This window comes from Culicoides brevitarsis, chromosome 2 (genome assembly GCF_036172545.1).
Source record: "Culicoides brevitarsis isolate CSIRO-B50_1 chromosome 2, AGI_CSIRO_Cbre_v1, whole genome shotgun sequence".
In the NCBI taxonomy this organism is placed as follows: Eukaryota; Metazoa; Arthropoda; class Insecta; order Diptera; family Ceratopogonidae; genus Culicoides; species Culicoides brevitarsis.
This window is the reverse complement of record NC_087086.1, coordinates 10,690,251-10,714,249: the sequence shown is the minus strand read 5'-3', so window position 1 is coordinate 10,714,249 and position 23,999 is coordinate 10,690,251. Positions and strand designations below refer to the sequence as shown.

At 32.1% G+C, this 23,999-nt stretch overlaps 5 protein-coding genes across 6 annotated transcripts; 3 read left to right on the top strand and 2 right to left on the bottom strand.

Moving 5' to 3' along the window:
- Positions 1–1,999: 1,999 nt before the first annotated feature.
- On the top strand, positions 2,000–14,256 carry LOC134831714 (non-lysosomal glucosylceramidase). 2 transcript variants are annotated; one of them, XM_063845519.1, is made up of 7 exons: positions 2,000–2,548; positions 9,429–9,698; positions 9,883–9,947; positions 10,775–11,224; positions 12,176–13,244; positions 13,301–13,547; positions 13,607–14,256. In XM_063845519.1, the coding sequence occupies exons 1-7, from the start codon at positions 2,385–2,387 to the stop codon at positions 14,000–14,002; spliced, it is 2,661 nt and encodes an 886-aa protein (XP_063701589.1). In that variant the 5' UTR covers positions 2,000–2,384; the 3' UTR covers positions 14,003–14,256. The 2 variants fall into 2 exon arrangements, with proteins under 2 accessions (XP_063701589.1, XP_063701588.1); XM_063845518.1 differs by having other exon boundaries at positions 9,850–9,947.
- A 1,216-nt stretch (positions 14,257–15,472) lies between these two features.
- LOC134830159 (transcription elongation factor S-II) lies at positions 15,473–16,764 on the bottom strand. The gene is made up of 2 exons (XM_063843550.1): positions 16,578–16,764; positions 15,473–16,506 (listed from the first exon to the last, which is right to left on the bottom strand). Exons 1-2 carry the CDS (start codon positions 16,641–16,643, stop codon positions 15,682–15,684), a joined length of 891 nt encoding a protein of 296 aa, XP_063699620.1. The 5' UTR covers positions 16,644–16,764; the 3' UTR covers positions 15,473–15,681.
- Positions 16,765–16,934: 170 nt separating this feature from the next.
- LOC134831691 (DNA polymerase iota) lies at positions 16,935–18,891 on the top strand. The gene has a single exon (XM_063845489.1). It carries the CDS (start codon positions 16,935–16,937, stop codon positions 18,717–18,719), a length of 1,785 nt encoding a protein of 594 aa, XP_063701559.1. The 3' UTR covers positions 18,720–18,891.
- A 238-nt stretch (positions 18,892–19,129) lies between these two features.
- Positions 19,130–22,542, top strand: LOC134832362 (putative defense protein Hdd11). Its single transcript, XM_063846356.1, has 3 exons — positions 19,130–19,284; positions 20,493–20,834; positions 22,294–22,542. The coding sequence occupies exons 2-3, from the start codon at positions 20,496–20,498 to the stop codon at positions 22,462–22,464; spliced, it is 510 nt and encodes a 169-aa protein (XP_063702426.1). The 5' UTR covers positions 19,130–19,284; positions 20,493–20,495; the 3' UTR covers positions 22,465–22,542.
- LOC134832361 (uncharacterized) lies at positions 22,425–23,936 on the bottom strand. The gene is made up of 2 exons (XM_063846355.1): positions 23,591–23,936; positions 22,425–23,533 (listed from the first exon to the last, which is right to left on the bottom strand). Exons 1-2 carry the CDS (start codon positions 23,915–23,917, stop codon positions 22,553–22,555), a joined length of 1,308 nt encoding a protein of 435 aa, XP_063702425.1. The 5' UTR covers positions 23,918–23,936; the 3' UTR covers positions 22,425–22,552.
- Positions 23,937–23,999: the final 63 nt, after the last annotated feature.

Below are 23,999 nucleotides of genomic sequence, written 5' to 3'. Positions count from 1 at the left end.
AATTGAGTTAGATCACCGTTCTCCGTCTCAAATTGAAGGTTTTGTCTTTAGAAACAACTTTTGTTTTGGACTTTTTCTAAATTTTGCGTTTCCGATGTACAGGAGCTTTTTAAAGATGTTAGCAAAAAAAATTTCAGCCAAAATCCTCTTATTATGAGGGCTCATGTACCCATTTTTGAAAATTGAGTTAGATCACGGTTCTCCATCTCAAATTGAAGGTTTTGTCTTTAGAAACAACTTTTGTTTTGGACTTTTTCTAAATTTTGCGTTTCCGATGTACAGGAGCTTTTTAAAGATGTTAGCAAAAAAAATTGATGAAAAAAAATTTAAGTCAAAATCCTCTTATTATGAGGGCTCATGTACCCATTTTTGAAAATTGAGTTAGATCACGGTTCTCCATCTCAAATTGAAGGTTTTGTCTTTAGAAACAACTTTTGTTTTGGACTTTTTCTAAATTTTGCGTTTTCAATGTACAGGAGCCATTTAAAGATGTTAGCGAAAAAATTGATTAAAAAAAAATTTAAGTCAAAATCCTCTTATTATGAGGGCTCACATACCGATTTTTCAAAATTTTTTCAACGTTTGTAGATCACGGTTCTCCAGCTCAAATTGAAGGTTTTGTCTTTAGAAACAACTTTTGTTTTGGACTTTTTCAAAATTTTGCGTTTTCGATGTACAGAAGTAATTTGAAGTTTCACTGTAAATTGGAGGATTTTCCTCTCATATAAAAAAATCAATTTTTCCCGAAATTGTCCAATTTTAATTTTAAGTGTTGAAAATTGTTTCTGAGATTTAAAATATAATTTGCAATTAGAATTTAGTGCAATTGCTTTAAAAAAAATGATGAAAATAGTGAAAAACCTCAACGAATGGTTTACGTTTAATCCTTAGCGAGAAAAAAATCATTATTTGCCATTAAATTTGAGATTAATTTTCGAAAAAAAAATTAAAAATTTATGAAAAATGTAAAATTTTTTGAAAATTTTGAAATTTATTTGACTTAATTATGACTTAAGTCAAAGTAAAAGTTTTATTCCAATTGACTTAAGACTTTTACTTAAGCTTAAGTAATTAAGCTGAATTGACTTTTACTTTTGACTTTAAGCCAAAAGTCAAATGTCTTTTGACTAAAGCATAAGTTTAAGTCTTAAGTCAAATAGATTTGACTTTTGACTGAATAAGTTTTGCAGCCCTGCTTCTTACTGACAGTATTGGAACATTTTTTAAAATTGTATTCCCCGCAGATCGCCATTTTGAAAAAAAAAAATGTCGGAAATTTCTAACCTTGATGGTTTGTTTCTCGCTAAAATTAACATAAATCAAAGAAAATTTTTAAATATTTTTACATATTTCAGCCAAAAATTGTTAAAAAATTACCCTTGCTTACGGAGGATTCAAATAATTAGGTAGAATTTTATCAAAAATAAAGGTTTGTACAAAATTTTATTATGATCACATTCGAAAAATTTTTATTTTTCGTTTTATAAAATCATTAAAACTTCGAATTTTAGATTTTTAGCATTGATTCCTGTTTCAAGTGTTGAATTTTGAATCGAAAGCTCTTGTTTGAACCAGAAATTGGTCAATTTTGAATGAAAAAAATATTTAACGAAATTTCGAACAAACAATTAAACAAAATTTTATATATAAAATTCTCGTAAAAAACTAAAATGCGCCTGAAATTCAAACAAAAAAAAAATCACTCCATCTATGAATCAGTCGCTTTTGTGCTTCATTCACAATATTAACGCAACATTTTTCTCTCTGTTTCAGAAAAACATCAAATCATATGTTTGAAGCCGGTGCCATTTCGTACTGTACATTTTTTTCGTAGCCCAGACGTACTTACGTCATTTTACGGATTCGCGAGAGAACAAACGAATTCTCTCTCCATTGAGCGAACGAACGAAAAAAAGGAATGTTTTCACAAACTGCTCCGAACATTGAATGAGTTGAGCATTTCTTACAGTAGAATAGTAGATACTTGACTGTCAAACGCGGTAGTAATAGGCGAAGCACGAACAAAAATTGATAATATTTTTGTTTAAATTTTGCTAGAACGCCAGAAAAAAAGAATTCTCATCGAATAAACAGTTCGTCGGATGCGAAATCTAGTCAATATTCGCAAAAAATCGACAAAATTTCCATGAAAAAGTGCAAAAGTGAATAAACTCTATTAGTTACGACTTCTAAACATTGCAAAACTCGCTGGCTGCCAGATAAACAAACAGTCTATAGATAAAAGATTGACTCGTTATGTTCAAACTCAATTAAAAAATAATTATAATCGACAATCAGATAAGAAACCAGCTGCGCTGATAAACTGATAAAACGTGGAAATTACTGTAATTTAAACTAGAAGCAGAAAAAATAAAGAAATTAGAATGGATGACGAGAGAAAATCGTTCGTGGACTACAAAATGCAAGTCACCGGAGTGCCACAATACGGTGTCAAGCTCAAGTTCAATCACGTTTTTCCGGAAAAGCGGAACCAGAATTTGAGACCGCGCTTTTCGCAACTCGTCTCGATGACGGGCATGATGTTGCGGTGAGTTTTTTTACATGCAAACATTATCAAAAAATAAACAAACGACGAAAAAAATCAGAATTGTTCAAGGTCAATTCGATGTTTCAGCTAAGTAAAGTACTGAATTCTACGCATGATATACGCAACGGGTTGGAATTCTATAAATATGTTCACGTGTGATATGCTGATGACTGAGATTAATGTAGCAAGTAGTGAAGTAGGGAGCTCGTCAGCGTCATATAAAGACATAAATCGCTCAAGTATTGATTATTATTTAGTACTTTTGTGTGATTTCCGTGAGGAAAAGTTGAGAGTTAGTTTATTTTCGGTAGAATTTCTATCAACTAAGAGCTTTTGGATTGCCTTGAGACTTGGGAATAACACAGAAAATTAAGGAAACAAGATTCCATGTCTTGTTTAGATGATAAATTCATAAACTTTTGTACAACTTCTTGGAATTAATCCAATTTTTTCGGCTGTGAGTTTATCAGTGAGTTCAAGTTCAAGACTTGTTAACATTTTTTTCTTCATTTTTTGTTTTGTTTTGTGATATTCTGTGAAATTTGAAGTTAATAAAGATAAAGAATTTTAAGGTCAAAAAATTAATCAAATGAAAATTTTATAAAAAATTAGCAAAATTTTGTGAAAAAAATTTCAACTTTGATTATTAATTAATTTAATTAAATTTTAAATTAATAATTTTAAATCTTAATTTAAAAAATTTTATTAATTTAAATTAAATCTAAAATTCAAAATATTTTAAATAAATTAAAGAATCATTTATTTTACTAAAAAATTTAATTAAAAAAATTACCCTTTAATTATTAATTTAAAAAAAAAAAAAAATTAAATTAGAAAATTTTTTATCATAATTTTAAAAAAATCAAAAGAATTAAATACCTAATAATTATTAAAATTATTAATATTAATTTTTCAAATAAAAATTCTAAAGATCTAATTTAATTTTCTAAAACTTTATCAATTTTTCAACATAAAATAGGCTAATCAAAAATATTTCAATTTTATGCATCTTAATTTTTACAAAGATTAAATTGATAGAAATTTATAATTTTTGTATTTCTTTCATTTGTGAGAATTTTTTAAATTTGGTTCTCATAATTATTCATTTTTGTCAAAAACTTTAAGAAAACAGCGATAATTTTTATTTTAAGCTTAAATTTTTAATTTCTCCTAAAACTTTTATTTACAGAATTGCTATTTTTGGGATAAATTTGCAAAATTTAATTCAAAATTTTATATTTTTTTACAAATTTTGCAAATTCATCTCAAAACTAGCAATTTCGTACAAGAATGATAACACAAAAACCTTGACAGCATCCTCCAACTTCCCATTCGTCATTCGATCGATAAAATTTATTAAATGAAATCCAAAAGTAAACACAAGAATGTCACTTCATTTGATTGAAATGACTCAATTGTTGCTACAAAAACTACAAATTATTACATTACACATAATTAGATTTCAATCGCGTGTCACATTACTCCATCAATTGTCGAACGATAATAAACATTGCCAAAAATTTATTCATCGATCGTCGTGGCGTCATCGTTACTCGTAATGAAAGTACGAAACATAAAACCGCGTAGACAAACCAAAATTCGTAACAATAAAAATTGTAGTAAATAAATGAAAGCGATTACGGATTACAAATAAAAATTGTGTCGCAAAATTCGGTTATAAGGCAAGTACAATTATTAAAAATGTTTCCTTTTAATTTTTTTGAGAAATTTTGAAGGTGAAATCTGAATTCTTAGAATTTTTTTTAAATATAATTTTGACAAAAGTTCTTTTGAAAAAAATTAAAAAAAATCGTTGAAATCAGTCAAAAATTTCATAAATTTTTAATTATTTTAGTAAAAATAATTAATTTCGTTAAGAAAAATATTCATAATTTTAATTTCCAAATTTAATTAATTTAATTCGCAAAATAAAAAAAATTAAAAATTCTAAAGAAAAATTTACTTATTTTAAAGCCGATACAAAATTCAAAAATTTTTTCAAAAAAAAAAAAAACAGTAAAGTAAAATTTTTGAAAATCTTAATATTTTGAATATTTTTTTTTATTTTATATTATTTTTCATTAATTTAAATAATTTTATTATTTAGGTATGTTATTTTTTTTAAATATATTTTTTTAATTTATGGGTGAAATATATTGGGCACATAAAATATAAAATCACCATGTAAAAATTACTTTTTGGCAAATAATAAAATCCAAAATGCATAACTATTGAGTTTCATTTGGAGCGGCCTAATTTAATTAATTTATTAATTTTATTAATTTTTTTTAATTTAGTTTTTCTTTTTTATTTAATTTTTTTTTTAATTTTGTATGAAAATATCAAATTTTGAACTGATTTAAACGGAAATTCTTTAAAAAACTTTGTTCAAAAAAGTACTAAAATTTGAAAATTTTCCAAAATTTTAGATATTCGAAAAAAAATTCTTTCTAAGATTAAAAAAAAATCTATGAGAAGAAATCGGAAACATTTTTGAACTTTGTATCGTCCTTACGCATGTAAAAAATTTTCTTTTCTTGCGGAGAAGCCTCTTAACGAAATTCCTCAATTATGAAATTGAATCAAAATGATGTCATACAAAGTAAATTTTGCGAGACAACAATAGAACACCTGAACGTATGTTCTGAATAAAATGAAATCAATAAAGAAATAAAAAAAAGTTCGTTGTTATTGTTGGCGTTTTATGGTTTTCTACATTTTTTTTATTTCTAATTTAGGTATCTTTGCGTGTTTCAGTTGTGAAAAGCTCTCGGTCTCGAGTTTTCATCAAATTCAGCGCCATCGAACAAAATATCCTGAATTCGTGGATTAAATAATTTCTTGGATGCCGACGCCTGGTTGTTTACTTTTTTCAGTTTTTCGGATTTTTTCATCGGTTTCGGTTCATCGACACTGCATTCCTTGAGATATTTTTGCGTAACTTCACTTTTCCGGCATTTTTGTAGCTCGTCACTGTGTGCACTGTCACCCGTTAAAATGACATCCTTCAGGCATTGCAAATCGTCGGAAATGTCATCATCGAGGAATTTATCGCACGTTCGCCGACATTTCCCCTCGGAATGGTCGAACGAACAAACTTCCGTTTCGGGCAAGATGAATAATCCAAAGTAACGAGTGTTGGTGTCTGCCGTTGCGTAAGATGTGTCACAGCGAGAAAGCTCGTTGGCGAGACATGTGAACGTTGCTGCCTCAAATTTGTCGGTTATTTTGTGTTTTTGGACTAATTCTCGCATTAAATTGCATTCTGTGTAGCGTTTTGCTTCGATTTTTGTAATGCCAATGAACAAAAATATACAAAAAAGGATTTTTTGCAACGACATGATGCAGTAAGGAGTGATGTTGATGGAAGGAGCAACAAAAAACGACTGATGCAAAAAATTTTTGGGACAAAATGTGACAAAAAACGCACCTTTTTTCCCCTTTTTCGGCTTGAACGGACAAAATGTCGTCTAATAAACAAAAATTATTGCACATAAAATCCGATTTGCATTTATAATTGACTGATCTTCGTCAATTTCTTTACAACAGCAACCGTATGGGCAACACGTGAACGTAACAAGGAAACTGTGTCACCGTAAAATTTATTTGTTATTTTAATTTTGAGCAATAAACCGATTTTTTTGGTCGAAATTCAGTGGAAAGACCATTTTTTTATGGAAAAAATTTTATTTACACAACTAACTATTCACTATTTTACGTAAAATTAACTTAACTGGAGGTACTTCTACTGTCATTGGCACATTTTTGGCACGTTCTCAAGCATATGTAACATGCAATGTAATTGACGACACGGGTCGATCGAGTTTGATGTCAAACTTTTTGGTCTTGCCATCGTCGCCCGTTTGTGCAGCAAATGGCGGAAGGTATTCCCGACTACCCGAATTGTTGATAACGGGACCTCTACCGGCAAGCGATGGCGGCGGATCAATCGGAACATCGGGAATTTTCATGTCAATAAAGCGCGAAATGGGCACCGAAACACTTGGACCCGGAATTACGTGAAATTCGGTGGGCAACAAAGGAGTTTTTATGCCCGCAAGGTTCTTATTCAAGTTGGAATTTGTCGGTTTTGGCTTCTTACGACGTTGTTTCCCGTTTTTTCGGGGTCTTGATGCGTTATCGCTCGAACGACGTTTCGGTTTTGACTTGCTAAAGGGACGCGGAGGTTCGTCAGTGACCAGGTCATGTTGAAAATTCGAATAATTTGGCGGGAAATCTTTTTTACGTATCTCTTCCAGCTCTCGTTTGATCGCATCCAGGTCAGCAGGCGGTCCGGGACGATTAATTTTCGTTATTGGAGTGTCTTTGAGTTGTGCCTCGAGATCCCGTTTGACCAATTCGAAGTCGTGCAACTTGAAATATTTGCTCGCAAGTGCCTCGCGTGTCGTTACTCGCTTGATGTCGCTCGAACATCGTTCCATAAAATATTTCCAGTCGTATTCCTCGCAGTCTGTAAACGCTTTTGGGCGTCGCGGCGTAAAATCCATGATTTTCTGCAAACATTCCAGATCATCGGAGATGTCATTATCCAAAAATTTGTCACAAGTCGACGAACAAAAGCCGGGTTCACCGAATTTACAGGCGTTTCCTTCGCTAATCCCGAACATCCCGAAGACCCGACGATTTGTATGGATGTCCGTTTGAGCGTGAGTCGTCTTCAATTCCGAAACCGTAGCAGCAACACACGTCATCCCGATGGAATCCTCCAACGGAAGTTGATATTTTTCCATAAATTCCGACAACAAGTCGCATGGTTGGTATTCGCGTGCGTCGACGACGACGGAAAATTCACTCGCAAATCGCGCGACGAGCAGAATCGTTAGTATTTCACGCATGGTGTCAGTCCACGAACTGACCCGGGCAAGATAATTATTATTCAAACGACGATCAAAGTGATGAGTGTGCGTTTTTTTTTTGACGGGGGAGAGGGGAGACACGAAACCCGTTCATCAGTGCAATGTTGACAAAAAAAAATTTTTTGGCGATAAAAATGCATCTGGTTCATCGACCGATGGCGATGTGATATAATGCGCGCACGAGAGGGAGCGACACAAAATTATCATAAAATTGATGATCGAAATTACATCATCGCGCAGCATTTCTCGTAAACCTTAATGCCGAGTAAAAAAGTGAAAATATTGTCAGATTTTGGGTCAAATGTGTGTGTTTTTGCTATTTTTGTGTTTATTTTGATATAAATTAAAGATGATCGACTTGTTTTTTTTTATAAAAATATTTAAAAAATCGATTGATCGATGATTGGATGGGAATTTTTTTTAACAAAAGAGGAGAGAAATTTAATAAGGAAGTTGTTTTTTTTGAACGAAATTTGAACTTTGACACGTGATTTTTCGAGAAAATTGCACAATTTTTTAAAATTCATAAAAATCAAAGAAATGTTTGCCATACCAAGTGAAAATATTAAAAAAATCGAAAATATTAGTTTTCAATTAAAATTCTTAAATAAAAGTTTTTAAATAATATTTAAAATTAATTAAAAATATTTAAAAATTAAATATTTACAAGCACTACAAAAATTTACGACTTGAACTTAATTTGATTTTTTTTTGATTTAAAATTAAGTTTAAGAATAATTCAAAATTTAATATAAAATTACAGCCAAATTTTGAAAAAATTTAAATTAATTTAATTTTATTTTTAAAAATTTAATTTATTTTTTAATTTAATTTAATAAAAAGCTGAAAATTTTAAATTATTTTTTTTTTAAATTGACTTGTCTCAATTGCATTTGACTTAAAAAATTTTCCAACCTTATTTTTTATTTGTTTAAATAATTTTCAGATAATTTTCTTTAAAATAACTTTTTTCAAAAAGACAAATTATTTAAAAAAATATTTTTAAAAATATTATTTAAAAAAATATTTGAAAAAATATTTTTTAATGTACCTATTATTTAAAAAAAAAATAAAAAAAATTATGAAGTTTAATTATTAGGTAAATTTTCTCACAATTTTTCTTTTAAAAACTTTAAAATTCAATAAAAATTTTTTTTTTTTAAATTGAAGAGGAAAAAAATCTAATAATTATTTTTTTAAATATTTATAATAAAAAAAAATTTTTATAAGTAATAGAAGTATTTTTAGTTAACAACTGTTAAATTTTTTTTTTCACAAAATCGCTTTTGAACTTTTTAAAATTTATTTAAAAAATTTTTTTTATTTTATATTTAATATAATGAAGGGGAAAAAATGTGATAATTAATTTTTTAAATATTTACAAAAAAAAAAAAATTTTATAAGTAGTAGATGTATTTTAAGTAAAAAACTGTTCAATTTTTTCACAAAATCATTTTTTAAATTCTACTAAATCTTCTTAAAATGGAATTATTTAAATAAAAATTTATTACGAAAAATTCTTCAAATCAAAACAATTTCATTAAAACGAAACGACGAAGCAGAAACACTACAAAATTGCATCGCCCTCGGCATAAAACAAAAACCCACGATGGAAAACGGATGAAAATTGTTTCATCATTATTACATCAACATTGTTGGAAATTTATGCTGGATTCTTGTTTTTATTTAATTTTGTTACATTTTTTCATTGCATTGCATATTTTGCATTTACCTTACACGACACAATACTTGAAAACACTTGAAAAAAAAATTAAAATGCAATTTATATAAAAGAAAGGAAGGAAAAGCGACGTTCGTGCGAAAAAGGGTTGCGTTAGAGGGACTTTATTAGATAGCAGCAGCGAAAAACTCAACACACCGTAAATCGATAAAAAGCCAGACAGTTTGTCGCGCCCGCGTCTCCCGTTTATCGCATGTCAGAATTTAACAACCGACGAATTAAAATTATCTGATAAAATTTTTAAATTTTTTTTTTGTTGCAGGTACCTTCCATACTACTGGAAATGGTCGCGCGATGGCAGACAACCGCTCATGGACTACCTTTACATGGAAAACGGGCGACAAATTTATGGCGTGCCTCTTGGCGGAATTGGCTGTGGCACCATAGGACGAGGATTTGCGGGGGAATTTTGTCGATTTCAGATGAAACCGGGCTTGTACGAGTACAATACGGTGCACGCGAATCAATTTATCGTGACAATCAAGGACGAAAATGACACGACAATTTTCCAGAGCTTACTTTCCGGTTACAGGTAAGTCATCGAATCATGCAAAAAGTTTTGGTTTTTTAGCTAAATTAGATAGTAACGCTTGATTTTTTCATTTTTTGGCTTAAAATTTGCTTGAATCATCATTTGCTGCACATTTCATTCCGTAACGCACCCCGTTCTTATGCAATAATAGAAGAAACAATGGCAAAAATTCCTTGTTTTGCAGTCGCCCCAAACAACCACTTGCCGCATGGGAGTCAAATTTGGATCCAGATAAATGCCAGTACACCGGTGAGTAAACAGAAAACTCGTTTTCGAAAGTTGCTTTAATTTTATTTCACTTCACAAAACCTCAACAGTCGTCATATGATCTTCGGTGAACGCAAATTTTGTTCTCCGGATCGTATTTTGTGCCATCGCCGCATTCCTTTTGGATTAAATATCCTCCAGCTTCACATTCGAAATATTTTGTGCAGTCTTCTTTGTCGGGAAAGATGGGACTTGGTGACTTTTTGTCAAATGGACCCGCACATTCGGGCACTTTTTCGCCGAAATCGTAGGCTTTGATGTGAACAATGCACAAAATTAAGGCGAAAAAGAAGATTTTTAGATCTAAAAATTAAATTTTTTAATTAAAAATATTTTTTTTATGGAAAGTTTTTAAATTACGCACGCATGATTGTTGACCGGTTAATGATTCGAGAGATACTGAAGACGATGCGAGTGAAAAAATATGAGTTAACGTCGTTTTTAACTAACTGTTGATAAAGTTGACGACCTTCAAGAGTGGATTTCTACATTTTTTTAAAGAAAAATTTATTAAAAATTGAATTTTTGAGTCTCTTTCCTTTAAAAATTTTGTTATTTTTTATAAAGTTTTAACAAAAAAGCGCTTTTGTCTTTAAAATTTCTTCTCGATACTTTAATTTTTTCAAAAATTTATCAATTTTTTAACATTTTTCCCTTTCTGACTCATAAAAAATTAAAAAAAAAATTTTGAGTCTGTTTCCTTCTAAAATTTTTAATGAAATTTCAACAAAAAAGCGCTTTTCTTCTTCAAACTTTGTTTTTTCATTTTTTTTTAGTTTTTTAAATTTTTTTTTTGTTTTTCTTTTTAGCTCTTTACCCACGTTCATGGACAGAGATCGATCTCTCGGAGCATGGCATCAAATTAGTAGGACGTCAAATTTCGCCAATCATTCCGCACGAATACAAAGACAGTTCGTTGCCATGTGCCGTCTTCGTATGGAGCATCGAGAACGTTTGCGACAAAGTTCGAAAAGTTTCCATCACGTTCGCCTTCAAAAATGGCACGGGGACCAAAAAACAAGACTCCGAAGGAAATCCTGAGTCAATTCCCTTCAATCAAGACACCGCAAAGGGCGTCAGTATCAAACAAACGATCGCTGGCATGGGCTGTACTTACTGCTTAAGTTGCCGCGAGAGTCCCGAAGTGACGGTTACAAAGTGCAATCAATTCGATCCGAACGGAAATGGCGAAAAATTATGGAATGAGTTGAAAACAAATGGAGCTTTTGCTGAAAAAGTCGCTGATAACACGATAAAATGTAAGTTTCTTTTTTTTTCAGTTTTAATTTTTTGGCAGTTTTGAGTTATAAAATGATTAAAAATGATAAATTAGAGCCCTCTGACAAATTTTTATCCATTTGGAGCAAGATTTGTCAAAAATTGCTTTGACACAGTTTTTGACACAGTTTTTTTGCTCTTGATTTAGTTTTTAAAACCAAAACTATGTCAAAGTCAAAAATGCTTTGACAAAATTTTTTTTTTCAGTTTTAATTTTTTGGCAGTTTTGAGTTATAAAATGATTAAAAATGATAAATTAGAGCCCTCTGACAAATTTTTATCCATTTGGAGCAAGATTTGTCAAAAAAAGCTTTGACACAGTTTTTGACACAGTTTTGCTCTTGATTTAGTTTTCAAAACAAAACTATGTCAAAGGAAAAATTTTTTTTCAGTTTTAATTTTTTGGCAGTTTTGAGTTATAAAATGATTAAAAATGATAAATTAGAGCCCTCTGACAAATTTTTATCCATTTGGAGCAAGATTTGACAAAAATTGCTTTGACACAGTTTTTGACACAGTTTTGCTCTTGATTTGGTTTTCAAAACAAAACTATGTCAAAGGAAAAATTTTTTTTCAGTTTTAATTTTTTGGCAGTTTTAAGTTATAAAATGATTAAAAATGATAAATTAGAGCCCTCTGACAAATTTTTATCCATTTGGAGCAAGATTTGTCAAAAATTGCTTTGACACAGTTTTTGACACAGTTTTTTTTGCTCTTGATTTAGTTTTTAAAACAAAACTATGTCAAAGGAAAAATTTTTTTTCAGTTTTAATTTTTTGGCAGTTTTGAGTTATAAAATGATTCAAAATGATAAATAAGAGCCCTCTGACAAATTTTTATCCATTTGGAGCAAGATGTCAAAAAGGCTTTGTTTTTGCTTGAATTTTTTTTTTTAATTTTCAAAACAAAACCATTTCAAAGGATTTTTTTAGCGAAAGATTTAGGCGTTGCTGTGTGCGGACAAGTAACTCTCGCTCCCGAATCTCAACACGATCTCGAGTTTTCGCTCGTTTGGGACATGCCAGTTGTGAATTTCTTCAACAAGACCAAAGAATACTCCAAATACTACACAAAATATTTCGGAAAATCAGGCGATGCGGGACCTCTTATCTCGGAATACGCTCTCACGCATTACGGAACATGGGAAAATCTCATTGACGAATGGCAACGTCCCATTTTAGAAGATCCCGCTCTCCCGGATTGGTATAAAAGTGCAATTTTCAACGAGATGTATTTCATTTCTGACGGCGGAAGTGTTTGGTTCACCTGTGATTCGAGTTTCGGACAAGAACTCGCGTACGACGACCCGCGACGAGCTTACGGGCGATTTGCGTATCTCGAGGGACATGAATATCGCATGTACAACACTTACGATGTGCATTTTTATGCAAGTCATGCTTTGGCGGGTCTTTGGCCAAATTTGCAAGTCGCTTTGCAATACGATTATAAGGATTCCGTGTCGGCTGAGATCAATGACGAACGAAAACATTTATTTGATGGCAAAATAGCACCAAGAAAGATAAAAAATACCGTGCCCCATGACTTGGGAGATCCGAATGAGGAACCGTTTGACTTGATTAACTCGTATCCGGTGCACGACGTGAGCGCCTGGCGTGATTTGAACATCAAATTCGTGTTGCAAGTGTATCGGGACTTTTATGTCTTGAATAATTTGGCACAAATGAACGCTGAGAAGGCAAGTCGTTTCAGCTCCATTGAATTTATCGACAAGGAAAGCCAGTTTGAGTTGTATATTCAGGACAATCGGAACAAAGATGCCGATAATAAGAAGGAAAATCGAAAATCAGCGTCGATGTACATCAATGAGACCAATGGAAAAGTTTATTTGATGGATGCGATGGCTTATCTCAAGGCGATGTACCCGGTTTGCAAGGCTGTTATGGAAACAGCTATCGAATGGGACACCGATGGCGATGGTTTGATCGAAAATAATAAAACGGCGGATCAAACTTATGACACGTGGGTCATGGATGGACCAAGGTAAGGTTGAATTTCAATTAAAAATTAATTTTTTGACATTTTTTTTGTGATTTTAGCTCATACTGTGGAGGGCTTTGGCTCGCATCGTTACATTGTATGTCCGTTATGGCAAGTAATTTGGATCAAAATGAGGATTCTGCGAAATATAAAGAGATATTAGACAAAGGTCGTGCTTCGTTCGAAGAAAAATTATGGACTGGCAAGTATTACAAGTTCGATTCGTCAAGCGGGAGCAAAAATACGATCATGTCAGATCAGCTTTGTGGGCATTGGTATCTTCGGAGTTGCGGATTTGACTATGACGTAAGTTTATTTTTTCAATATTTCAAGAAAAAAAAAATAAAAAAAAAATTTTTTTATAGGTTTTTCCGAAAGAAAACGTTCGTTCAGCGCTAAAGACGATCTACGACAACAACGTGATGAGTTTCTGCAACGGCGAATTAGGAGCCGTTAATGGATTTCTACCGAACGGAGACAAACCCGGCAAAGTTGATACAATTTCCATGCAAAGTGAGGAAGTTTGGACCGGAGTTGTTTACGGTTTGGCAGCGACAATGATCCACGAAGGCATGTTCGAGGAAGCTTTTCAAACGGCGGGCGGCATGTACAAATCGTTGTCGGAAAAAATGGGCATGAACTTTGAAACGCCCGAAGCGATTTACGCCACAGATCATTATCGAGCGATTGGTTACATGAGACCTCTTAGCATTTGGTCGATGCAGGCTGCGTGGGAGCGCAGAAAGCAAATCAGGGATTAAATTCGTAATTTTTAATTTTTTTTAGCTTTAACACTCACAAAAAAGCGATCAACGTCGAATTTGCATTTAAAATCACTTTCCCACAACAAAAAAGTACAACTTTTTCTAACTTTTCGCTTAACATGGTGCTCTATACTGCTCAGATGCTTACTCAGTAACGGAATGTCTGCAAGACAAAAAGGTGCAATTTTGAAAGATATTTGATATCTGATATTGAATTCGTCGGATAAGGCAATATATTTATTGGAATGTTATTGAATTAAGTGCAAAAACTTATTTTTTTTATTTTTTGAAGGGATATGAAGGCATCAAAAGTCAAGAATCAACTACGAAAAAAAACAAAATTTCCAAATAAATTCACTTTTCAACGAAATTAAACGAAAATAAGAGAACTGAAAATTTGCAAATGAGATTTTGAAGTCAAAAGGTTTATGAAAAAAAATTCGAATATAATAAAAAAAATCTCGAATATAATATCTATTTAGGCTCCAAATAAAATTAAAAATAAAATTTGATTTTAAAAATTGAAAATTTATATTAATTAATTAATTTAATTTAATTTAATTAATTTTTGAAAAATTACGTTTTTTCGGCATTTAAATAATATTTTTAAAAAAAATAATTTTTCAAAAAATTTTACCAAAACAAAAATTAATTTTTAAAATATTTTAATTTTTTTAATAAGGCCGCTCCAAATTTTTTGTCAAAAATTATTTTAAAAATTAAAAAAAAATTAAAAAAAAAATTTTTTGAAATCTTTTTTCTTACTTTTTCAAAATTTTCAAAAATTTTTCAAAAATTTTTCAATTTTCAAAATTTTTTGTGTTGAAAAACGAAATTTTACATGAAATTTGTAATTTAAAATTATTTTCAAAAAAATTATTTTTGAAAAAAATTTTTGGACAAAAATTTTAAAAATTTTTTAAAAAAAAAAAAAAAAATTTTTAATTTTTTTGAAAAATTTTTCTAAGATCAATTTTAAATCATCAAATATCAATGTAAATACCACAAAAATTACTAAAATATTCATTAAGGGCCCAAATTTGTTAAAATTTTGTCATTTTGTATGAAATAGTATTTCAAAACTTTTTTTTTTATTTTTGAAAAAAATCTTTTGGGACAAAAAATATCGAAAAAAAATTTGGAACGGCCTTAAATTTAAATTTTTTAAAATAAAATTATTTATTTAATTATCCAAAATTTTCTTCTCAAAAAATATTTTGAGTTAAAATTTCTGAACTTTTTTTTAATTTTTTTCAGAATGACCTTTGAATGATAATTTTTTTTAGAATTTGTAAATTTGCAAATTTTTAATCAAAAATTGTAAAAATTTTGTAAGAAAAAAAAATCATACAGGTATGTAAACTTTTTTTTTAAATTTTGTTTTCAAAAATTTTCGAGAAATTTTTGAATTTCATTTGGAGCGGTCTGAGATTAAAAAAAAAGACAACAACGACAATTTTACAATGAATTATCTCTTTATTTCGGTACAAGTTTCAATATTTTTGCCTACAACTAAGATTTAAATGTTTATTTTAGTCAATATTTGAAATTTTCACACGCATCGTCTTCATTATGTGAACTCTTTGTGAGAAGTTATCGTTTAGTGGGGAGCGGAGAAGGGGTTTTGTGTGATTAATTTTTTTGTTTTTATTGTAAACGCACAATATGAGACCTTTTTAGCAGAATTTCCAACGATTTCCGCATTCGTTGCACAACACGAACGTAGTCATCGGTTCATCGGACGAGCGAGTCTGAAGTTGGTTGTAGGTACAATTCTTCTTTTTGCATTTGCCGCACTTGAGCATTTCCGTTTTGGTGCCTTGTACTGTCGCCAGTTGCGCATCATTGATCGCCTCCTTGATAAACTTCTCGCGAATTTTCTTCATCTCGTCGCTCGCCATCTCCTCAGGCGTCATTTTTGCCAAATGCGACGGTTGAATAGCACCGTTCATGAAATTTTGCCGCAAACTCGGATTTTTGGCGTCTTTCAAGTTGGCGACGCGCGATCTTACGCGATTCTTGTAACGCATATCGGTATTTTTGAATTCGGCATAGATGCAATCCTCGAGTTCTTCGGCAAGTTCTTCGGGCGATGCACATCCATCGGGCTCGCCATCGACTCGGAGCGCATTTGCCAAGAGTTCGCGACACTTGAGACGAACGGCGTCTGTTGTTGTCGATGCCGGTGGGTAGCTCGATTGCTTTTTCGGTTCTTCCTTCTTTTCGGGCTTCTTGGCGCTGCCCGAACTCGACTTTGTACTGCTACTGTTGCTGCCCGACTTGCTACTTTCCTTGCCAGATGCGTCTTTGGACGTTGCTGTGGGCCCGATAAAGCGTTTCCAGCTCTTGATGAGTGTCTTTGACAAACTTATCACTTCCTCGTCCTTCGTCGTTTTGCGTAGTTCGTTCACCGTCATGCCAATACGCGTCTTCGATAAGATATCCAGGTCGATATTTAGTGTTTGGAGCACTTTTAGCAAATCCAATGCTTGACTTTGGTCCTAATTACGAGTCAAAAAAAATTTTTTTTTTTAATTTTCGGAGCGAAAAAAAACAAACAACCAAAACTTACCGCTTCTGGCGCAGTCATTTTGCTCAATTTCTGTTGAACCTTCATAACTTCCTCTTCGACGCCCATTTTAACGTTTTTCCTTTAGTTTCCTTCGACACGAAACTGCTTTTAGTGAAAATTACACGCCGGCGTTCAAAACCGTGCTAAATTTCAGCAAAAAAACACCTCTGAAAAATTGGCTGGTGTCTCGTCAAAAAAAAGCCATCTGACAAAACGCAAACTTTTCGCCGTAGGCACATTTGAAATTTCCAAATTGAGTCTGGGATTGTTATTTTTTGCGCGGATTTGCATCGAAATTTCACAATTCCATCGTATTTACACGATTTTTGAGATGTTTTGTTAATATTTTTAATAAAAATGCATGAAAAAGTGATTGTTCACATCGACATCGACTGCTTTTATGCGCAAGTTGAGGAAATCTTGGAGCCGTCATTGCGCGAAAAGCCTTTGGGGATCCAGCAAAAGACTTGTTTAGTCACTTGCAATTACAAAGCTCGCGAATTTGGATGCAAAAAGCTCATGTTTATACCGGAAGCGCAGAAATTATGTCCTGAATTGGTGCTGGTGAACGGCGAAGACCTCACAAAGTACAAGAAAATGAGCGATCAAATTTTTAATTGTCTCCAAAAGTTTTCATGCAACGTCGAGAAGCTTGGATTGGACGAAAATTTCGTTGATGTTACGGAAATTGTTAATAATCGCATGAAAAACGAGGAAAAAATTGAACTTTCTGAAGGAACTTTTAAATTGAGCTTCGATGAGGAGTCACAGGATGATTCGGAATGCGAATGTGGGTGTCATAAGAGATTATATCTCGGTTCAGTCATCGCTCAAGAATTGCGAAAAGCACTTTTCGATGATTTGGGCATCACATCATGTGCGGGAATCGCTCACAACAAGCTGCTGGCGAAATTGGTTGGATCTCAGAACAAGCCGAACAAACAAACGATAATTTTTCCGCATCAAGCGACAGAATTCTTACGAAGTTTGGGCCCTGTGCGATCATTATGCGGCATTGGAAGCAAAACGGCGGAGATTTTAGAAGGTTTAGGAGTAAAAACGGTTGAAAATCTACAAAATATCGAAATATCTGTGTTAAAAAAGAAATTTGATGACAAAACGAGTGAAAAATTGAAAGAACTGGCACTCGGCAAAGACAAATCCGAGGTAAAACCAACGGGAAAACAGAAAACAATCAGTATTGAGGACTCAACTTACTCAAATCCATTGAAAAATTTGGCGGAATTTGAGACAAAATTGAATGTTTTGCTCACGAGATTAGTCGATGCTGCGATAATTGAACAGAAACGGACCCCAACAGCTTTCCGACTGACAATTCGGAAGACAATGAACGTCAAGGAGCTTCTACAGAGAGAAAGTAAGCAAAGAGATGTTCCCCAATCGTGGTTTAAATCATCAGATCCGACGGTAATTGTGCCGCTTTTGTATCCAGTTGCCATGCAATTGTTCAAACAAATCATGAACGAAGAGAAGGAATTCAAAATAACGTTAGTTGGAGTCGCTTTTTCGAAATTTCTTGACCAAATGCAAAGTGAAGACGCGAATGCCTTGCTAAAATTTCTAAAACCGAAGACAGAAGATGAAAAATTAAGCCCAAAAGTGGAAAAAAGTCCTCCTTTAAAGGAAATTTCCAAAGAAAAGTCAGTCATAAAGAAATTTTTTAAGCCGATAGAGAATGACGAACAAAAAATTAGTGAAGAAATTCTTCCAAAAAAGACATCTGAACCAAGTTCTCTTATGAATTTTTTCAAAACCGCTGAAAATAATAGCAAAACTCCTCCAAAAACTGTTGATAAAAAGCGAAAATCTGACACAAATCCCGAAAAAAGTCCTTCCCCAAAAAAACTTAAAGCCGAAAATCCTTCAGAAACCGAAGAATCCACTTCAGAAGCAGTCAAATCAACAAATCCCGACCAAAAATCATCACTCGACTTCGAAATTCCGAAAGATATGGACACAAAATCCTTCAATCGTCTTCCAAAAGCAATCAAGAAACGAATCATAAACGACTTAAAGAACGCCGCAAAGCTCAAAATGAATCCTTCGTTGATCGATTACCCAAGAAAACCTGAAAAAATCATCGCAAAGAGCAAAATGGATGCTTTCGTGTTCAAATATTAATCAAAAAAATATAAAGTGATAAAAAATTTTTGCAAAAGTTGTTGAAATAAATCCGAGCAAAGCTCAGTTAATCGCAATTCAGAGCGAATATTTTTTTTTTCAAGGAAGAGTATTTACTCAAGACAACTTGAGTTCGATTTATTTATCGATAAACAAAGTTTTTTGTCTGCTTATCTACGTCGAGCCTACAATAATTACTCAAAACAGCTTCGGAAATTGGCTTTAAAAGTCACTGTGAAGGAAAAAAATAATAATTTAAGCGTTTTTTTTGGAAATTTTTTAAGTTTTTCATTAATTAAGAATTATAAAAATGATAAAATTTGACCAGAAAAAGACTTTTTTATCCTTTTGGAGCCGTTTTTATCAAAAAATTAAATAACGCACAACATTAAAATCAGCAACAAACAACGCAACACCAACACGAACGCAATAAATCTTCGTAAAAAGCCCGGTCTCCGCTGTTAAATCACTCAGTATCTTATTAACAGTGACTAGACAAAGATCGTCTTATAAAAAAATTGACTCTTAATTAAAATTTGTGTTGTTAACTTAATAAAATATTCAAGTAAGTACATTATTTAATAATATTTTTAGCTAAAATTTAAGTTTTTGAGAGCAATTCAAAATTTTTTAAACAAAAACAAACAAATTTTTAAAGAAAAATCACAAAGAAGTCATTTGAAGGTCAAAAATTTCATGGATATTAAATTTTTAGACAAAAAAATAAAAAAAAAATAAACTTTTTAAATTTAAATGAGCAAACAAAACAAAAATATTGAACAAAAGTGGCTCAAACTGCTTCAAATTCAATTAACATTCGGTTGACAAACAATTATGATGCCAAAAATCTTGACCGTTATAACATTAGATTTTGCGATAAATCGTCAATTGATTCGCACATTAGTCAAAGCACGTGTTTTTGTGCAAATTATATCGATTATTGAACCCGAGAAGTTTTTTTTTTGTTCTAATTCGTCAAAAAAATCGTTTCTAATTGAATTTCTGACGACTTCTCGAGTTGAAAAAAAATAATTATAGAATAAATTGCGATGATAATTAATTTATGTAAGAACATTTTTTGTACGGAACAAAAAAATCTCGAATCACGACCTTTTAACAGAACGATAACTGCTTATTGAACGTCCTTCTCAGTGTTTATTGATATGAGACCACAATCTCAAAGTTATACAATTTAACGATTGTTTTATTAATTTGCGGTTTCCGGTGATCAAATTCAATTTTCTGCAATAAAATAAGATTTTTTAAAGAAAAAAATTATTTTCTTACATTTTAACCGGTTCAACATGACAAAACGACGTTACCTTCTTCGCATGACCTTCAGCCCATCTTTTGTCTCGTCTTTTTTTTGTGTCGTTGTACTCCCATAAAACGAGTTTCTTGCATTTTACCGGCATTGATGACACAATTTTGTCTTCACTTTCGTTCTCGTTGCCTCACGTGCATCACTTGCATTTTCGTCACACGCGAAACTCGTTTCGTGAAGACTTTTCGGGTCATCCGCGTCTCGCTGAAATGCAACAAAACCAGATTTTTAGTAGTTTTTTCGGTATATTTGCTCAGTTAATGTTAATGTAAATAAATAAAAATTTACCTCTACGCAAATGTTTCAAGTACGACCGCATATCAAATAGGCGCTCAAGTGGTTTCTTTGTGTTGACAAAAAAAAAAATGATTTGAATATTCATGACAAATAAACTTGTTGAAGTCGTATTTCTAAGACCATCCCTAAAAATTGCGTTTTTTTTCTTTCAGATCATGGCTTTTCGTTATTTGACCGTTTTGCTTGTTCTTAGCAGCAGCGCTGTTTTGATCAATGCTTATTCCAAAGGAGCTCCCAAAGAGGCCTGCGGTGATATGGTTCCCCAACATCACGTCGACCCGCAATCGACACCTGCTCCATATGAGTTGAACTTGTCCAAAAATCACATCAAAGCTGGCGAAACCATCCAAATTACTCTCAAAGGCAAGGAAGCCAAGGACAAGATCAAGGGATTGCTCGTTCAAGCACGTGTTGGCCAGACTCCAATCGGAAAATTCTCTGTTCCTGCCAATAATCCACACGTTCAAGCTATTAACTGCGGAAATGGTGCCTATGTAAGTTGAAATCCTTTTCCTGTTGTTTCAAGTTTCGAAGCGAATTGAATAGCACGACCTGTTTTTAATGTAAATCGAATGCGAACACATGATAAATTATCAAAAGTGACACACATAAATCTTGAAATGTTGTTTCGAGACAACAAAAGATGTAGAAGTTAGCTTAGAAGTTGTTTTGACACGAGATATTAAAGTCTAGGTCGCGAGTTGCGAAGCATAGATGCATATATGTAATTAAATTATTAGTCATTCGTGTGGCTTTTATTCAAATGTATGTTAAGTAATTGAGATTTAAATGCATTTAAAGTTGCAATGGAGTTCTGAGATGTTTTGATTCAGGTGTTACATTCCAATTTTAGATGCAAATTTTTTGAAAAATAAGAAATATTTTCACCTTGAAATGAAATTTTTAGTACTCAAAAAGAAATGAACAATTTAGACCTCAAAAAGAAATTTTTAGTACTTGAAATGAAATTTTTAGATCTTCTTGAAATTTAATTTTTAGTACTCGAGGTAACATTTTTATATCTCAAAAAAAAATTTTTAGTACTTGAAATGAAATTTTTAGCACTCGAAATGAACAGCTTAGATCTAAAAACAATTTTTAGTACTCGAAATGAACAATTTAGATCTCAAAAAAAAATTTTTAGTACTTGAAATGAAATTTTTAGCACTCGAAATGAACAGCTTAGATCTAAAAACAATTTTTAGTACTCGAAATGAACAATTAAAATTTTAAAAAAAAATTTTTAGTACTTGAAATGAAATTTTTAGCACTCGAAATGAACAGCTTAGATCTAAAAACAATTTTTAGTACTCGAAATGAACAATTTAGATCTCAAAAAAAAATTTTTAGTACTTGAAATGAAATTTTTAGCACTCGAAATGAACAGCTTAGATCTAAAAACAATTTTTAGTACTCGAAATGAACAATTTAGATCTCAAAAAAAAATTTTTAGTACTTGAAATGAAATTTTTAGTACTCGAAATGAACAATTTAGACATCAAAAAGAAATTTTTAGTACTTGAAATGAAATTTTTAGTACTCGAAATGAACAATTTAGATCTCAAAAAAAAAAAATTTTAGTACTTGAAATGAAATTTTCAGCACTCGAAATGACAATTTAGATCTCAAAAAAAAATTTTTAGTACTTGAAATGAAATTTTTAGTACTCGAAATGAACAATTTAGATCTCAAAAAAAAATTTTTAGTACTTGAAATGAAATTTTTAGTACTCGAAATGAACAATTTAGATCTCAAAAAAAAATTTTTAGTACTTGAAATGAAATTTTTAGTACTCGAAATAAACAATTTTTTAAAAAAATTTTTAGTATGAAATGAAATTTTTAGATGAAAAAAAAATTTTTTAGAAATTTTTAGAAAAAGAAATTTTTAGTACTCGACACGTAATTTGATGAATTTTCACTAAATCTCCCTTCATTTACTCTTTTTTTCCAGGACGCTCTTACCCACACAAAGATCCAAGGAGACGGACCCCAAAGCGTTTCTTTCTCATGGACTGCACCAAAGGAATTGGCTGAAACTGTTACCTTCTACTACACTGTTGCCTTGAACGGCGGCGTTTTCTGGGTTGCCCAAACATCTGAAAAATTGTCTGTTTCAGCTTAAAAAGTCTTTCTTACAAAAATTATTTTTTTACTCGTGACATTACAAAAAGAAATAAATGACCTGTTTTTAAAATGTAAAAAAAAATATTTTAATCTTTCCAACTCATCACACAAAGTTTCCGATTCGCGTAATAAAGACGTTCATCGGATGCTTTATCGAAATTTTGATATGGTCTCAAATCGTTAAAATCATTCGCGCCCTTGTAGATTTCCGCTAAATTATCTTTGACATTGAGTTTTTCTGCTGCTCGATGTACGAATTGGATTTCATCCGTCAATTCTGATGCGGTGTAAGTTGTAAAAGCGAAGGGAACTTCTTTTTTGATGATTGCGGAGACGCCTCGTACCCATGAGGTTTCTTCGTTGTCTTCGTAGGGCTCTTCACTGAAGCCACAATTGAAGCAAATGATAAAATCCGGCGGCGGGCCCGTGTAATATTCGTAAGGAACTTTGTGACAAGACATTTTAACGGTTTTTCCGAAGCAGTTGAGGTCTTCCGTGCGACTTGACGTGACTTCAGGACCTATGAGATTAATTTTGAGCGAATGCAACTTCGGCATGAAGGCAAAAAATAAGGAACAAGTGTCGTCGTTGAAGTAAGTCTCTTCGTAATTGGCTCCAACGATGTCGATGCACAACGATTCTCGATCAGGTTGAAGTAATTTGACTTTTTGCAAGGCAAGGAGGATCGTAGCTGTAAATGTGAACTGACAAATGGTCACAAATGGAATCATTTCTTCTGGATTTGATGGATTTTTCGTGAATTTCTTATCTGTTAGATGTTCAATTAACGTAAAAAGATCTCTCGATGGATTTTCAAACAGAAATTCCTTAAAACTCGTTGGTTCGGGCAACGATTCAAATACTTTTTCGTACTTTATCTGACTTTTACACAAAAAAGCAATCTTTTTCTGTTCGCAATACTTTTTATGGATGTTTGGATCAGCAGCTGACGTTGCCTGACATTCGCCATCCTTGCAAAATGAGGAAAATTTGCAATCAGGACATCGAATTAGCTTATAAGGATCAGTCTCGTAACACACTTCGCAGTATTTTGGGTACGAAAGTAACTAAAAAAAAATAATTTTTATCAAAAATCGATAGGAAGCCATAAAAATTATACTTACCAAGTGTTCTTCGTTGCTCAATTCGCGTCCCAATAATTGATGCAACATCTCATTTAGCAAAACAATCGCTCGCATCAAACCTTCGGCACCTCCAACATCGCCCATCATCTCTTTCCGCACCTCAAAAATCGTGTTTTTGTTCTCCGCCCGGATGAGTTTCGAGATTAACAAGCAAAGAGGTCGATGTTTCTGCCAATAACTCTGCTGACAATTGCTGGAACAGAAACTAATGAGACGACATCCGCTACAGAGACGAAGTCTGTCATTTTGACCGCAATTTCCGCATCGATAAGCATTAAATTCGGCAGAGCTTCGTTGAGATTGCATTTTGCCGCTCGAGAATCAAATTTTTGCAAGTGAAATCATGATGATTTCCGCATGATTTGTCCCAATGCAAAATTTTGGTTGA

Coding starts and splice junctions, on each gene's coding strand:
- LOC134830159 (XM_063843550.1), bottom strand. CDS start 16,643: ATGGGCGTCGAAGAGGAAGTTATGAAGGTTCAACAGAAATTGAGCAAA. Junction 16,507..16,577: donor AAATGACTGCGCCAGAAGCG/GTAAGTTTTGGT, acceptor ACTCGTAATTAG/GACCAAAGTCAAGCATTGGA.
- LOC134831714 (XM_063845518.1), top strand. CDS start 2,385: ATGGATGACGAGAGAAAATCGTTCGTGGACTACAAAATGCAAGTCACC. Junction 2,549..9,428: donor ATGACGGGCATGATGTTGCG/GTGAGTTTTTTT, acceptor TTTTTGTTGCAG/GTACCTTCCATACTACTGGA. Junction 11,225..12,175: donor CGCTGATAACACGATAAAAT/GTAAGTTTCTTT, acceptor GGATTTTTTTAG/CGAAAGATTTAGGCGTTGCT.
- LOC134832362 (XM_063846356.1), top strand. CDS start 20,496: ATGGCTTTTCGTTATTTGACCGTTTTGCTTGTTCTTAGCAGCAGCGCT. Junction 20,835..22,293: donor ACTGCGGAAATGGTGCCTAT/GTAAGTTGAAAT, acceptor CTTTTTTTCCAG/GACGCTCTTACCCACACAAA.
- LOC134831691 (XM_063845489.1), top strand. CDS start 16,935: ATGCATGAAAAAGTGATTGTTCACATCGACATCGACTGCTTTTATGCG.
- LOC134832361 (XM_063846355.1), bottom strand. CDS start 23,917: ATGCAATCTCAACGAAGCTCTGCCGAATTTAATGCTTATCGATGCGGA. Junction 23,534..23,590: donor TGAGCAACGAAGAACACTTG/GTAAGTATAATT, acceptor ATTTTTTTTTAG/TTACTTTCGTACCCAAAATA.